Raw genomic sequence first — 16,996 nt, forward strand, 5'->3', positions numbered from 1 at the left:
TAAAAAAAATCAGGGCATTCAGTGTCAACAAAATGTCAGCTAATGACATGTAGAAGCATTTTCTCATTCTCTGCTAATATAACCACTGTTACTAAAAGCAAAGTATCTGGACTACAAACAAGTGATTCTTTGCATTTCCTTTCATATATTATTATACATTCTAAGTAATTAGCAAAGTCAGTGCTTTTATACCTTTGAAAACAAAGTATACCTACTCAGTGCCAGATCTAGGCTCTTGTCTTGGACATACAAGGCCACAATATATTTTAAAATATTATTACATCCCGCACACAGAACTGTTAAACTGTGTCAAATCAAACATCTTTCGATAACTTTGGGCATGTCAGACATCATCTCCTGGGTGACTACCTGGCTCAGATAGTATTCTTACCTGGTAACTCTTCAGTTTCTCAGAAAAAAAAAATCATCAAAATGATCAAAACTGATAAGTATATCAGCTACATTTAAAAAAGACACATTAAAAAATTCAGAGCCGACAGTATAAATCTCAGCACCACACACAGACTCTGTGTAAGGAAAAATGCAAGTTTGTAAAGAACTTCCAGGAATGAATCCTGGTTTAAGCCACTTCCTTGGGGCAAAACCAAATTTCTGCTCACTACACTGTATTATTACACAGCAAAAAGTGCATGCCTGATTCCAGCTGCTTCTTGCTGCTCCACCGATCCACAAACTTCTACATACTGTTTCTAACAAAAACACCATCTTGAGCTAACCTTTTTGTAACTTAAAGATCTTACTCTCTTTCTGCCCCCACTTCTTTTTCTTGTTTTTAATGGCTAATGCCTCAGGGCCTCAAATGCAGGCTGCTGACTTCACAAAGACTGCCCACAAAGCACTGAGGATTCTGTACTGGAAACAGTGCTACACTTCCTTGTTTCTATTCACCCCTTAAGGCTACTCCCTTCTCAATAAATCATGAGTTCCACAAGCCAAGCAGCATACCTCAAGCCACACACACAACTCAGTGTCTCCCAACAGCAAATCAACAGGAAGGGATTGGACTCATAAAAAATATTGTCATTTAAAATGTCATAAATGGCTCAATTAAACTGCAAAATGATACTTTAATGTGAATAAAATCAGCTGTTGCTCTTTATGTTCTCACTGCAAAGTTCATGCTCCCAACATCCCATCTGGCTTTAGTGGATGATCAAGAATAAAAAAGAATACCAACAAAAACTAAGAAAATCCTAATGAAAAAGATTTCAGTGGTTCAGTAAGTAGTAGCTCACAAAACAATACTCTTAAATAGCCTCTTGTTTTAAAAACACACTGTAAAAAGTACACTTGGCTTATCTGAAAAAAGAAATTACACAACTTCCTAATAAAAAGTAATTACAGGTAATCTAAACATTTTGGTAAATGGACACTAGGAGTAACAGAATTCAAAATTCCTTTCTAAGGACAGAAGATCAAAGGAACATGTTAAAAAAACCCCTGGTTTATCTGTGATTTTTTTTGAAACTATATTCAATCCAACATACTACAAAAGAACTGGAAAAGCAGCTTTATTAATATGTCCAGCCATTACATATTTTGTTAAAGGCAACGTAATTTAATTTAAGCCGTTCCAATTGCCCAGAACTTCTTCAGCTCTTTTGAAAACTTTGTTCAGTTCTCCAGGTCTCACGTGCTCCAGGTGCCCTATAATCTCTAGGGTCTCAGAGTGAAGTGTTTTCTTTGTGGGCAGGACTGGTTACTGAAGCAGACAGCAGAAGCTGGAGAAGTTTGTCATGATGAGAGATTTTCAGTGCATGAGATGTCTGATACGCAGCTGTGAGTCTCCTCAAAGACTGGATGCTTCAGAACTGCCCTTTACCAAGTAAATGCCACAAAAGCACAAATCAGCTGGTTGATGCAAGATGATGAGGACAAGTTCTGCCCATAATCACTTAACAGAAAAAGGGATCAGGAAATAACATCATTTTTCAACTCAAAGAACAATCACCTACACTCAAAAGATGCCCAAGAGCAAACAGCAACATGGAAGGACAAGTAGCAAGCAAGTAGTGTCTTCTATCTCAAACCAGAATGAAAAATAAATGAACAGCTTTTATTTGCATCAGAGGATAGAAATGTGTACTGGCAATCGGTTGATTTTAAGATTAGGAAAGAAATTGTACACTTGCCAAAGTTTGCTGGCCCAAGTACCTTGGAGCAGTAAAAGCACAGAACAATACCATCAACATATTTTTCAAGTTTTTGGAGTGCACTTTTGCATGAAACTTATGATTTTCACAAGTAACTTCAAACAAAGAGTACACTATAAAGACAAAATACGATAATTAACCAATGAAAGTATCCACCATCACACATGGTCTGTGTCTAACCAATGCCCTACAGAGACCAAGCACTCTTACCTCAGTGTTTGGCTGCAGTGCCTGTGCATCCTGGGCTGCAGATGGTTCTATTGCCCATGTAATGTTGGCACTAGCAGATGATAAGGAGCTGAGAGCACCATTTTTCAGTTCCTCTGTGGAGTGTGACTTGGGCCCAGGCCATCCCAGGATACCTTCTGAAGCAGAAAATAGTTATCAGTTTATGAGAGAAAGATTACAGATTTCCTCCATTCACCTCACAGTTCTACTGATCTAAATGAGGTGTATCTCTTCTCTGCTTCCATGTACAGCTACACTTTAGTAAAAAAAATCATCTTGTGCTTTCTGAACTAGCTTATGCAGTATATCAAATGATATCCCTTCCTACCTTTGGAAGCAAGAAACACTCTAGTTAGCCAAAGTAAGCATCTTACAGGCCAACTTATCTGTGATTTTTTTTTTTAGTCAAAGAATGTTAGTCCTACTACCAGACACTTTAATCCGTATGCATAATTCTATCTGGCATATACCTTGGAAATTAAGCAAGAATTCTCTATCCACTATTTTCATAGTTCTAAAGTTATCCAAGTAAACCCTCATTTTCTTCTGCTTGAAATCAAAGTTTTAAGCCTAGCAGCTATATTTTATTTCTATCTGTACTACTAAAGTTTTTTTCTAGATAAAGCACTAAAATGCTTTACTGGTAGCAAGACCACAGTTTAAAAGAGGTCTCATTAGAAAGATACACATTAAATATGAAATCAAATGTAACTTGGAATCAGAACAACCCTTATTTCTGGGGGCACTTGATTTCCTGGATGGGTCTGTATTTAAGGATGCCATGACAGAAAGTATGATCAGCTAAGGCAAGCACACAGTTGTTCCTCCCTGACTGCTCTAAAACATAGTCTCAACAGTCAAATCAGTAGCCCTCAGCACAGGACTTAAAATTTCAGCTATTAATTACACACTGCCATAAAATCAAGAGATGCAGATAAGAAAATCACAGCTCTTCAGTCATTACCATAATGTATATATGAATATTCAATTAGTGCCACAGGGAGGATCTCCTCTCATCACTGACAAATTTTTAAGATGATGCAGAGCAACACAAAGTACATTAAAGAACAAGTAATCTCTCCTCTCCATATCACCAGGGTTACCAGAGATTGCCTCTTAAGTGAAGTAAATGGTTACATCTGGAGAGGCTATGCTGCATAGTGTTACATTAACACTTCCACTATTAAAAATGGGCCACAAATCCCATAGCTGACTGAGCTCTTACCAAATGCTAGAGACAAAACAGTTGCAGAATATTCCTCTCATCTTTAATGGCACTAAGTTATGAAGACGTGGCAGAAGTTCAGAGCTACTTTGCTTAGGGTGCTTTTGTGGCGCCATCTTTTGTTGAAGAAAGCAAGAGGAAAGCATAAGCAAATAATAATTAGGAATAAAATTATTTTCAAAGATCTGAGTAATCAACAGGGGAAAAAAAATCAGCTTTTTTTCTTTTTTAAAATGCGTATTTCATACAATTACACAAAATTCCCCTTGCCAAAGGAAGAACATTTCTGTGGCTTTGTTGTCAAATTATGTTTCTCACTCTTCATTATTTTGCAATAACAGATCTTGATTTATTTTTCTGTTTTCCTCTGTCAAAAAAGCTGAATAATGGATTACTGCTGCTACTTTCCTATTACAGAGACACTAAAAAAAATTGAACTGACTTTTCTTTATGCCAATCTTAAAAAATATGTCATCCCATCATTTCCTTGGGCGATCCATTTTCTCTTTGAGCAAACAATCTATTTGGCCTTCACTGTAAACAGTTTTTTTGGCTTTTTTTTTTAAATCTAGTTTATGTAAATAAGCACAACAAAAAGCTCCCACATGAAGAAATACCTCACTTCAGAGGAAATCTTTTAAGTGTGAACATTTACTTCATCATAACAAATATATTTTTAAAAACACTGTACTAGTTTTCTCTTTAGTGTAAATGCACTGTAAAAAGACCTTTGTATTTCTCTGCCCATTTTAGAGTCTCTAAGAGAAATAGAAACTGTTAGAAGTAGGCAAGCATGTTTTCTCTCCTGTACCAAGGGCAATGCTACCCTCACAAAAAAGCAAATCTTGTCAGCCTAATCAAATTTTAAACAGATATTAAAAATACATTACGACCTAGCCAACACTAACAGGACGCCACCAGTTACTGTCCAAATGATATTAAAGCACATTCATTTCCTCAACACTTCTGCATATGCAAAAAATTGTCTTGTTAAACTGTGCATCTGGAATTTGACTACTTTGCAGAAGAGAAATACGCAGGGAAAGATTAAGTCACACAGCACAGAAATCAAAACAAGTAAAGAGCATCTCTCTGGTTGAAAAAAATTCCCACCTAGTTTCAAAGTGTCATCAGGGAACCTGTGATGATCTTCAAACTACAAATCTGACTCTGAGATGTCAGCATTCTCATACCACCCCAAGGGACTTGCCATATATCAAACAGAGCAGCTCATGTTTCAGAGAAAAGCAATCTCTGATGAGAGAACTCAGAAATTATCTTCAAATCAACCAAGACTAGAATACAATCTCCATGTAGGAAGTGAAAGGCCAAAACAATATGGCTTCTACTTTACTCATATTATCAGTTTTACAAATTTTTTCAGGACAGGTTTTTTGGGTTTTTTTTTGGGGGGGGGTGGTGGTTTTCAGTACACCCAAAATGTTCTCATCCGCACTAGTACAAATTGCTACAATTATCACAAAACAGTACACGTATAGCTGCTGTCTGTGCCATGTCTAATCCAGTTGTTTTACTGGAATTTACTCTCCACAGACTGAGCTGCCATCTGTAAATCATTTGATCCACTCTAATGGAGATGCCATCTTTGCCACTTTATGGGACTCAAAAATTTCTATCACTAGTTCAATCCATATTCTTATAAAGACATCATATATATCTATATCTATATATATATATATATATAAAAAATTAAACATGAGAAAGTTTATCTTCTGAGTTGGATACAAATAGGAAGAAACTGCTGTCACTGGATTGGATTTTTCTGAACTAGATTTTTTCCTCTGTTCTCAGTCATAGCCAAAGACAGCTAACAGAAGGTAAATTCTAATCTATTTTGTTACATTCCAGAGCTCTAAAGGAATTTTCCAGAATGGCAGTCACAAATTATATAAAAGTATTGGGAGCTACACAACTACTTTACTACTTGCTTTAAGGCTATGCAAAGCACTACACCAATTAAAACATTTGTTTCTGCAGTAAATGAAGATGCAAAAATTAGACGTATCAAATACGCAACTAGTAAAATCAGCCAGATCTCTTCTACCTGCACAGTGTTGGTTCTGTAGTTCCAGGAGTGAAAACCCAAATCTGATTCCTCTGAAAGTTCAGAGCATAGGTACATACAAAACAAGAGTTCTTATAGAACATACCCCAAAAATAGCTTCTTTCCCTCCTCCCCTTAACACCAGCTTCCACTGTGATGAACACAGCAGACAAGAACACCAAGGCACCAGGGAACACCTGTACCTAAGCAAAGTACAGCATCCAGACACAACCTATTTATCCTTTCCCTACAGCAATGCTACAGTTCACAAACATCTGTTTCAGAGGGCACAATAGGTTGCATCCCATACAAATGCCCTCAGGAGAAACATCTATCCCTTCTACAAGTGCAGACTGCAGGAGTGGGGGGGAATTCTCTCCAAAGAGAAGGTTTACAGGAAATTTTTCAGTTAAGCAATGTTGATAATTTTCTTTTGCTAGTTTTGATTTTCTGGGTACCTCATGTACCTTCAAACTCACTTTTGCATGATAGTTGAGGCATGAAATATGATTAACACCTATCTCAATTCCACAACAAAAACCTTTCTAATTTTAAGTCCTCTGGTCTTGCCTAGGAGACTTAAAAAAAAAAAAAACAAAAAACAAAAAAAAACCCTACTTTTTCCTGGCACAATCGTAAACTAGCATCTATTGATAACACTTTCATGACGTATTTTAAATATACTCTAACAAATATTCCCCTAACAGTGCAGTGGTAGGCCTTGAGGAGAAACCAATACTAGATCTGGATTCCTTCCTCTGCCAGGGATGGATGTGACAGTTTGGTGTCTCTGCTGAATCCCTAAAAGCACACTGAACCAGCAAGAGCAAATGGCAGCTGCATCTCTGCTTTTCATGTGAGATTGTATTTGCTAATGTTGTGTGGGGACTAAAAAATAATGTTATCATCTTCCAATGAAAGAAGAACATGTAAGGATTAATGTACTAGCCTTTAGCTAGAACAGCAAATTGTTCTGGTTATTGCTGACAGAAGCAAGGCTGGTGCAATTAAAGGAGAATGGACTGACCAAGCCAACTTTACTAAAGTACACCAGTAAAAAAGAATATGTACTCCCCTGTCTGCTTTCCTCACTCTTCCTTGCCCACATGCATTTAAGCACAAATAAGGACTTATCTGCTCATCTTTCTCTCTTATCATCTCAGCTGGAGGAGAATTCCTAGCTGTCATTTGTCAGATTGAAAAATCTAGATTTTGTCTTTCCTATCAATTTATTTTCTACAAAAAGGAGGCAATAGAGAATAAAAAGTTCAAGTATATCCTGTACCCAACTCCAGAATCATCTCCAATCCATCTGTTTCCATGGGAGCCGAAGTCAGCAGCACTTGCACATTAAAGTGAACTTCAGAAAATCCACAGTAAGGATGAGTTTTGGCTTTTGTTTTTAAAAAATCTTTTAAAACATGAAACATTCTACAGTTTGGAAAATCAGGCAAGGGAGAGATAGAAAAATATAGGAGGGAATTCCTATCAGGAAGATGCTTTATTCAGTAAATGAATGGCTAACGTGAAATGCAGATTAAAAGGATGGATTGATCTGTACAGACTGCTACCACAAGAGAGGATTCTGTCTGCCAAAACATGAGAATAAAATAAAAAAATTTAAAAAAAACCCCAGACCTAAAATGCAACATACGCTGGTAGAGCTACATTAAAACAAACATTCAAGTTTGCTCTGTTCGCAGTCTGGGAAGGAAGAATGTTAACAATTGCAGTCAACAGGCTCTGGAGATACTCTTCTGCCAAAGGCTGTATACAGAGCTGGAAAAAAATAACACTAGAACTTCTAAAGTTAGAAATGAAGACAAATGTTTCTTCTACACATTTTGTAGAAATGCAGTCTCTCATTCTCAACTCACACTACATGTAACCAACACTTTCAGCTAATAATATCCTTCCCTCTGGCAGATTTTTCAATGAAAGAAAAAAAACTACAAAAATTTAGCCAGTGATCAATGCATACACATTTAATGATGACAGCTAGAAATTATTCTTGAAATTATTTTCACTCAAAAGTGGAAACACAGGATTTTGCTTATTCTTGTTGATGTACTTCCAAAATAAGACAGTTACAAAAAATCCTTCCATGAAGCTTCAGAGTGGAAATAAAAAAAAAATTATTGACTAGCCTTCAAGATTGAAGACTTCAGTTTAATCTTCATGTCTGTGTGTAGGCTTGAGGCCTAAGGCAATTCATGAGAAAAGTGAAACAGAAAAATCATGTAATCCTTTCACTATTCCATTAGAAAGGATGCCATAAAAATATTTTAAGTCATGACCTACATAATTGTAGATTCTGGACAAGATTCCACTAAAGTGAATACCAAGCTGATTTCTTTCTACTCTAATTACTGGAAAACAAAGCAACAAAAATATTTACACCAAAAGAAAGAAGACACTTTTTTCTCTTGCTTACAACAATAAATGTCAGTAAGTCTGTTTAAAATAGTGACTAATTATAACCTTCATGAGAGCATTCCCTAAGTACTAGGTCAGAAACTTTCAGCCACTTAAATCTTTCCTTTAGAGGCAGTAAGACTGCAAGGCCTCCAGGGAAATCAGCAAAACTTGCACAATCAGGTATAAAGACCCCAAGCACCCAAGGAAAGGTACAGAGAAAGCAGATTAAGTAGATATATATCTACTTTTAAGGCAGTTCTCTCTCTTTGTGGCATAATAATGAAAGCTTTGGATGCCGAAGGAAAGCAAACTCAGTGGTAGGTTCAAGTCACCCCAGCTAAGCAATTGAGTATTTCTCACATTCTACACAAGGAAGACTGTGGCCTGCCTGAACTGGATTGCTTTCATGAACTGTAGGCTAGAAACAAAAAAATAAATTAACAAATGCCTGTCTTGTCTCTATCTATGCATTCTGCCCCACAATGCCCACCAGCATCTTAACACCACACAGCAGCTAATGAGGCAGCACTGGGATAGAAGCATTCAGCAATAAATTGCACAGGGCCATGACATCTCACAAGAAAGGTGTCTGAGAATTCCTATCACAGGAGCACATGGTTTTTAAACTAACAAGAGTCATTTTCACCTGATAGTGACAGTAAAGGTCATCTTCTGTTGTACCTGCTGGGTATAAAATTTAAAAAATTCACCTGGAGGACACAATCAAAATGAACTGGATCATCTCTCAGAATTAGAGTTTGCTAGGGGATTACTTAAAGGCTTTAGTCTGAATAGGTATGAGCTTATGCAGCTTTGATCACTCTGAAACTCTACCGACTCAGCAGAAACATTAAGTCTATCAAAGTATGCTTGGAAAAGATTAAGTGTGTAGGAAAATCAGTAATCAAGACTTGTAGGCCAGGTTCTTTCAGGCAACGGTGTTGCATAATAAGGCCTAGGGAAAAAAAAAATCATTTCAGTCAGGGAGAAGAGACTAAATATTTCAGCAGCTTTTAGTGCCCTCCTTAGTTTGTTGGGGTTTTTTTTATTTTTTTAATTCCATACCAAAGAATTCACTGAAGAATTAAATGCTTGCATTCAAGTTCTCACAGTTACACCACAAATGCTGTTGTGTAGCATTATTACACAATTTTGTTTCCTGAAAGGATTCTCGTGCAAGTTTACAGTCTTAGGAAAAACAAACAAAACCACGAGATTTTATAATTCAGTATTTCATAGCCATTACTTTCCTTTCAATTAAAAACAAAAAAGTGGGGATTCCCATTAAGCAGTTACTACTGTTTTGTTTGTTTTTCTCTCTTCTTGCCCACAGATCCTCACAAACCATTATCAAGTCAAAAGAAAGGCACTGATTTAGCAGAAGATTAAGTGAACACAGATTCAAGGACATGTATACCTCAAGTCATCTATCTCTTGACAGTTCACTTAGATCAAGATGAAAAACAACCTTCAGGGACCTTGAAACTAGAAAGTTACTTCTTTGAAAGGATGCTTTTCATCTCTGTTTCAAACCATTATTTTCTGAAATAAAATTATATAAAATAATTTAATTCAATGCACTTTATCATTACTACTTAGGTAAGTGCAGGGGGGGGCAGGGCAGGTCTGCATTTTCTACAAGAAAATGGCAATTTTTTAAAAATCATGTTCCTTTATGAAATAGATCAGAATCTGAATACGGAAAAATCAGTACATACCATAGGTGTCAAAAGGATTAATAGTGGAGTTTTTTCCAAGAACCACTTTCACATCACTTTCCTGCTTCCCAAGTAACCCTCTCACATTTCTATTCTCCTCACAATGGGAATGCTCCAGAGGCTGTCCCACCGTGCCACCTCAGCAGCCTTGAGGGCACATCCTGCCCTGTAGTGAACCTACTGCAAGTAAGGGCAGGCTGTGGGGGATTGCTGTGGAAGCACTCAAAGAAAATATGAAAAGGCATCCCATACCCAGAGTTCTGCTGCTGCTTCTTAGATCAACACTTGCTCTTGTTCTTAAGACTTGGCAGTGCAGTTTAGGCATGGGAAAATATTAACCACCCTTCTAGAAAGCTCAAGGTCCAACTTCCAATATTATGGACAGATCCAGAACTGGGTGAACAGGAAAAACTGAGGTACACAGGGACTGAAAGGCTCATGCCTTCAGAGCTCAGTGTAGTATCACATTGACATTTTAGGCTCATAAAACTTGCCACAGATTTTTTTCTTTTAAAGCATGGAGAATTCTTTCCAGACTCAAAGAAAGCTGCAGACCGAAATAAATCCACCTCAGCATCACCCTTCCATGCAGAAAACTGAAAAACTGTTTTCACTGTAGCACTGCATAGCATTATTTTCATCAACAAATCTGTATTGAGATTGAAATCTATTAAAAAAAAAAAAAAGGAGGGTGAGCAAACCAAAACAACCAAGCTGGTTCTGCAGTGGTATTAACATCAAAAATGTAGGTTTGTATATCCCTCTTTTCCATGCTCCATTTTTTTTTGTGTTGGTGTCTTCAGGACTGGATTTCTGAGAAGATTCAGGACCACTTCTTTTCCTGCTCTCTTCTGACTTCAATACATTTTGTGTCTTTTTTTTAGGCAAATAATTACAGTGCTTGAGGCTGCAGAAGCTCACAAGCTGCTCACTCCAGCTTGTCTTTGTGAGAATGGTTAATTTTGCCTGCTTCATATCATAATAAAACACCCAATGCACATGAAACAATACCCAAGGGAACTCGTGCTCACCTGATGACAGTGTCCTGTTGTGCTGTTGGCCCACTTGATGCATGCTTTGCTGTAGTAGACTCAGGCATTCTCCAAGGCAGCTCAGGGTGGCAGCAGAGGTAGCTTTTAAAAGGAGCAAGTCCTGATCCAAGGCAGTAAGGGGTCCAGAATTTGGGAGAGCTTCAATGGCTTGTACAAGATTCTTCTGTTGTCCTTCAGCTTGGCTCATGATCTGTAAAGGTCCAAAAACATCTGCTGTAATAGGAAATATCACTATGTAGCTGTCAGATTCTTATGGATTGAAATAGTGACTAAATGTGAAGGACTACCACAGATGGATGTTAATATTCTGATCCAAACATACCACATACTCACCGACAAAAATGAAGGGCTTGAGACTACCAAAGGCCTGTAAAAATGTCAAGACTATGTTAGAGAAAATAGTCTCTTAAAATAGTAGGTTCACAGTAGGTTTAATATGACTCATACTTTCTGAAAGTCTTTGTAAGGAAAAGTATGACAATTCTACTTCCTTCTCCATTATTAATTTAGGCTTCTACTTTCTTGCCTTTGTATGTGATATGAGACACCCAAGGAAGCTACACTGTCCCTCCTCCTTTCCTACATAAAGTATCTCATCACAGTTTAAGAACAGTCATTATCCATTTCTCAAGCATCACTAAGGAACTGTTTTTACAAAAGGTAATAATTTTTAAGTTTACAGACATTAGCAGAGGAAGAAACTTAAGAGTACTTATTTCATATCCAATATGAATACCAGCTGCCAGGCATAAACTTAACCTCTTTCTAGATTTGGACCATCCAGATGAAGATGAAAGGGGTGCTTGTCTAGCAGGTAAAAACAGTATTTATTCAGGCTGTTCTTAAAGCATATTGGCAAGCTTTCAAAATCCTAAAGCCAAAAGAAAAAGGAGATGTTCAAAATTTCTCTCTCCATTGTTATGGCCTGTAGGAAATCACGTGTGCTCATGACAAGCCTCTTACACTTACCTTGCAAAAAACTTACTGCATAAACTCACACGTTAACACTTGAGGTATCCAAAGCTTTCAGAAAAATATATCTGATGACATCACAATAAATAAAGATCCAAGCTCCATTTGTCCAGACTACTGTACTATTATGAACTTAATGACTTTTTTATTATCATTATTATATTTTCAAGTATTGTGTGCTTCTGCAGCCTTCCTACGCTACTGTAAATTGACTGATTAAAAAATATATGCTGAGTGCACTGAAAAGCTAGAAAGGAAACTGAACTCAAAAGATGCAAACAACCACTCTTGAAAAAAAAAAAAAAGGACTAGAATTACAGAAAAAGCTGTTGTTGTAGTTCATAAATTTAGCCAAATGCCTTGCTGAAGGTTAACATGACATTTTAATAATCAGCATTTAAAACAGAGGCCAAAACTTCAGTAAAAGCCACAGACTATTTTAATTCCCTTTGGCAAAAAACAAGACCAGTCAGAAGGTGACACAGACCCCTCCAACATGCAGCTTTAGGGAACCACAGAATCAACCCCAGGCAATGCTCTGCTTTCAGAAGTCACACAGCATGAACCTGAGCTCCACAGCATGGACGAGGTGGCTGCTTCAAAGATAAAACAAAAATAAAACCACAGACACACACTTACGCAACTATTCCTCCTTCATGCAAAGAGCACAAGGAGGCAAACAGAAGGAATAGCCAGGAGAAAAAATATGACCATCTCCTTGGAAGACTAAACAATATAATTGTATGGAAAACTGCTTCTCTCCTTCTCCTTTTCCCATCCTGCATAAGAGTGTGAAATTGAGAACTTGACTTTGTCATACTTCACAGTGACAGAAATGTTCTCTTTTCATTTCCAGGTGACTAGTTTTCCTAATTTTTTTTTTTTTTTTTTTTTGGAAACAGTTTACAAATTCAAGATCTGCTTCCATAAAAAATAAATAAAACCAAAAGCAAAACTTTGAAAACTTCAAACATTTCAGTTTTCCCCTCCCTCTTAATAAAGGACTATATTCTTTTGCAGATAAGACAGAAGCTAAGATAAACTGATAAACTGATCGGGGAGTTTAGAAAACATTTGGAAAATTAACTGGATGTTTGCAGCTATCACACAGCCCAGAACATTACAGGCTTTTGTCAGCTGTATTCTTTCTAGATTAGGAGACATTTCAATAAAATCAATGATTTATTCTACCTTTATCCAAAACAAGGTGTTGGTCCAAGTCTTACTGTTTTCTAGCTGAACTAAGATAGCTTTAAAGCATCATTTTGATTCATCTTTTTACTGCTACTTGGTTTCATGTTATAGTTGTGATACCAGCAGCTGGTCTATGGACCTGACACAACAGAAGACATCTGGAACTGCAACTTCTATGTAGGATTCAAAGTATTAGAAGTTGCTGAGCATTTACTGCTCAAAAATTGATCAAAACCATACTCTTTAAGGTGCTGAATGCCCAGAACAAAGAAGAACCTCCTCTATTCTGAAGTGACAGATCAACTCTATGGCAAAATGGATAAGGAAATTACATATATTATTGAAATAACTAAATTTTTTTACATGTTTGTTGAATTTTTTTTAAAGACCTTGACAAAAGATTTCAGAAGAGCTAGAGTGTAGTTGCTCTACAGAAAGTAAATCAAGGAGGAAGTAACACAAAAACACCAAACCATACAAGATGAAACTCATTAAACACATCAGCCATTAACAGGACAGCCACTAAGTCATGCAGTTATAGCATCATCCTGCGTCTCACTGGTGGGTCTGTTTTTTGCTTTCTCCCAGGAGAGGAGAGGCAAAATGCTTGATTTACTGGCACTCTAAGCTCATTTCAAAATCAGAATGAAAAGCTTTGATTTTGAGAATGGGAAGTTTCTAACTTTGCTTTTCCAAAGTGAAATAACTCGCCTAATTTTGTATTACTTTGCTCTTACTCTTATTTTAGCATCTTACAATTCTCCATCTTTCCCATATGGAAATACAGACAGCTCAAAGTAGTAGTTCCCATAACAACAACAATAAGGGCTATTTGCCCCTGTCTCCTCATCAAATATTAACCCATTTCTCTTTCCACTCTAGTTTTGGATTTGACACCTCCTATTCACCTATATATTCTTCTCATAATATCACAAAACAACTGCACATTCTCAGAAATGCAGTGAAACTTCAAAAACACAACTTTATGATAGATTACAATAAAAAAAACCTGAAAGAGCTATCAGGACTACATGTATTAAAAGGAATTACACATGTGTAAATATCTAGCATTATTAGGCCTGCATTTACTTAATTGCAAAATGTTCAGTAAGAGGAAGACTCATCCTAGGAAGACAGCAGCTCAAATGCATGGTCTGCTTCTTTCTCCATCTTCTGCCTGATGCAGGAGAACAAGCAGATGACATGTGTTCCCTATTAACAGATGCTCCTGAAGGGTGAGGGAGATTCAGACCTTTTAGCCTGTCAGAAACTCTTAGGTATTGCCTGTGTTCTTATAGTGGACTTGGGCTGATTACCCAGTGCCCACCACTTGGCTGAACAACAAAAAAAGTTTGGGGATTGAGATAAAGATAGGGAGGTCACCCAATTACCATGACAGGTTTGACTCAGGAAAATCAGTGTAATTAGTACTAATCAGAATAAGGCAACAAGAAAATGAAACCAAATCTTACTTTCCCCCCACCCCTCCCTTCTTCCCAGGCTTAACTTTATTCCCAGTTTCACTACCTCCTCATGGGGAGTTACAACCTGCTCACGACACACTGTCTCTGCCACTCCATCCTCCTTGCTCTCCTCCATGCTGCCTGATACAGCATGTTGTCATGGTAAACAGTCCTCCATGAACTGCTCCTCACAGGGTCACAAGTCCTGTCAGCAAACCTGTGCCAGGGTCACAGGCTCTTCCAGGCATTCATCTGCCCTGGCAGGGTGCTCCACAGGCTGCAGGTGGATCTCTGCTCACCATGGACCTCCATGGGCTGCAGAGGGTCATCCTGCTTCACCACGGGCTGCATCATGGGCTGCAGCGAAATCCCTGCTCCAGCACGTGGAGCAGCACCTTCCCCTCCTGCATCACTGGCCTTGCTGTCTGTAGTTGCTTCTCTCACATACTCTCACTCCTCTCTCCTCTGGCTGCTGTTGAGCAGCAGTTTTTTCCCACTTCTTCAATCTGTCATCCTAGAGGTTCTACCACCATGGTTGATGGGCTTGACGGGGGTCCATCCTGAGCCAGCTGGCCTTGGCTCTGTCGGACATGGGGAAGCTTCTGGCAGCTTCTCACAGAAGACACGTCTGTGACCCTTTTCATGCCAAAGCCTTGCCATGCAAAGCCAATACAATTCTCCTGAATAACACTACACTCAAAGAAACATGCCATCCAACGACCCTCTCACGAGTATCAGAACGCAACAAGAAACATCTGTGATGTTTTCCTCTCTAGGTCATCCCCTCCCTACAACTTGCTCCAAAACAGACAATTCACAGCTTTTGTTGCTGCCTGCTTCCCCTCTTCAGGGTTGATCTTAACATCCTGTGTGATTGCTTCCCCTATTTACCCCAGCCACAACAACTGCTACCTATGCCTTCACAGCTGGAACTGCACCTCCTGTTGTGAGCACGTAGCCAACTACGATTCAAGAGAACTTATGCAACAAGAATCCAAACAAATGGTATGTAGAAATGACTAATTATCAGGGTTATTTCCACAGTACATGGAAGATAAGCAGAAAAAGCCATGATATACCCTAGAAAGAAATTTATTTCAGCCACAGTAAGATGAAAGAACATTCTTTCATGTGGTAAATAAGCTAAAATTAGTTATTAAAAATTAATTTAGGAAATAAAAATAAAAAACTGAAGTGCCATTTTCCCTGCCAAAAGAAAAAAAAAAAAAAAAACAGGAATTCAATATTTTGTTAAAATACAAATGATACATTAATCTTTTCCAGGCAGGGAAATCATCATACAAAACCTGAATGCCATTTTTTATTTAAGGCTTCAATTTTTTTCTAAAGCTAAAAAGAGAAAGTGAGAGATTCCAAATTAAGTATAATAATAAATCTCTATTTGAGATTTTTCCTCCTATCCAACAACAAAAATAAATAGAAACTTCAAAGGAAGAAAACTGAAAAGCCACACCTGAATGTAAGACCATATGATTGCTTTTGACATTATTTTATTTTAAATGCTTCTGTTATCCAGACTCCACAATTAACTTAAGGCATAAGTCAGTCTGTCTTATGGACAATGGACAGATGTGTATTATCAGAACATCTTTCTTTTTAGAATTAGTGAACCTACAGGATTTTGCCCAATTAACACAGCGTAACACAATAACCTAAAGCAAACACCAGCTTTACTGCCATCTGTAAAATTTTTCAATCCACAATTTGAGATTAAGGGGCACCTCCCAAGACAATGACTTCAGATTCCTCAAAGCAAAGGAAGAATGACATCAGCCATATTACCTCAGAGGGCAAGCAGACACTCTCCCTTTGTCACAGGGGCCATGTGGAGCTGGCCAAGAAAACAAGTAGCATCACCAATCTTGTCTTTCTACATAATGATTTAAATAATACAGATCATCCTACCCTCCTTCTAGAATATAAAACATGAGAGAGATTCTTTGGACTGTGCCAGCCACAATCCAACCATATGAGCAATTTCAATTTTAGTTTAAATTTAGTTTAAATGTTATTTAATGTAGTTTAAATAGTGTTGATAACATAATTGAATCCTTTTACAGTCAGTATTAAGATATGCCTATCCACACAAGGAAAAATCCAAAACACTCCAGAGAAAAAAGAAAATTAAATTTTCTTTTCTTTACAGAAATTCTGTATCATCAAGCTCCTCTGTGACATGCTAGAAATCATTCATGAGACATTCTGCTCCATCAGTTAATAACTCTTTTTCTCTACTGTAGTAATCTCTGCACACCATCACCAGCTGCATGTGGTCTGACGACTTATCTGTAGGCAATTCCTCTGAAAGATTTAATGCAGTGATTTTTATTTTTAAATCCTCCCCGTTATTGACTGCATGCAAGTTGAAAACAGTTATTAGAAACATGGGAAAATGAACATAATAAAAAGTGCTTATACAAAAAAAAAACACAACAAAAAAAAAAGCGCATCTGTAAAAAAAAGTTG

General features: G+C 37.5%; 1 protein-coding gene across 1 annotated transcript in view; it reads right to left on the bottom strand.

Moving 5' to 3' along the window:
- OSBPL10 (oxysterol binding protein like 10) overlaps positions 1 to 16,996 on the bottom strand; it is a 109,611-nt gene that overhangs the window by 36,164 nt on the left and 56,451 nt on the right. Inside the window, exons 5-6 of the mRNA XM_062496553.1 lie at positions 10,860 to 11,070; positions 2,385 to 2,539 (exon numbers count right to left, since the gene is read on the bottom strand). Coding sequence (XP_062352537.1) covers positions 2,385 to 2,539; positions 10,860 to 11,070 — 366 coding nt within the window. The remainder of the gene's footprint in view (positions 1 to 2,384; positions 2,540 to 10,859; positions 11,071 to 16,996) is intronic.

Source organism: Cinclus cinclus, chromosome 1 (assembly GCF_963662255.1).
Source record: "Cinclus cinclus chromosome 1, bCinCin1.1, whole genome shotgun sequence".
In the NCBI taxonomy this organism is placed as follows: Eukaryota; Metazoa; Chordata; class Aves; order Passeriformes; family Cinclidae; genus Cinclus; species Cinclus cinclus.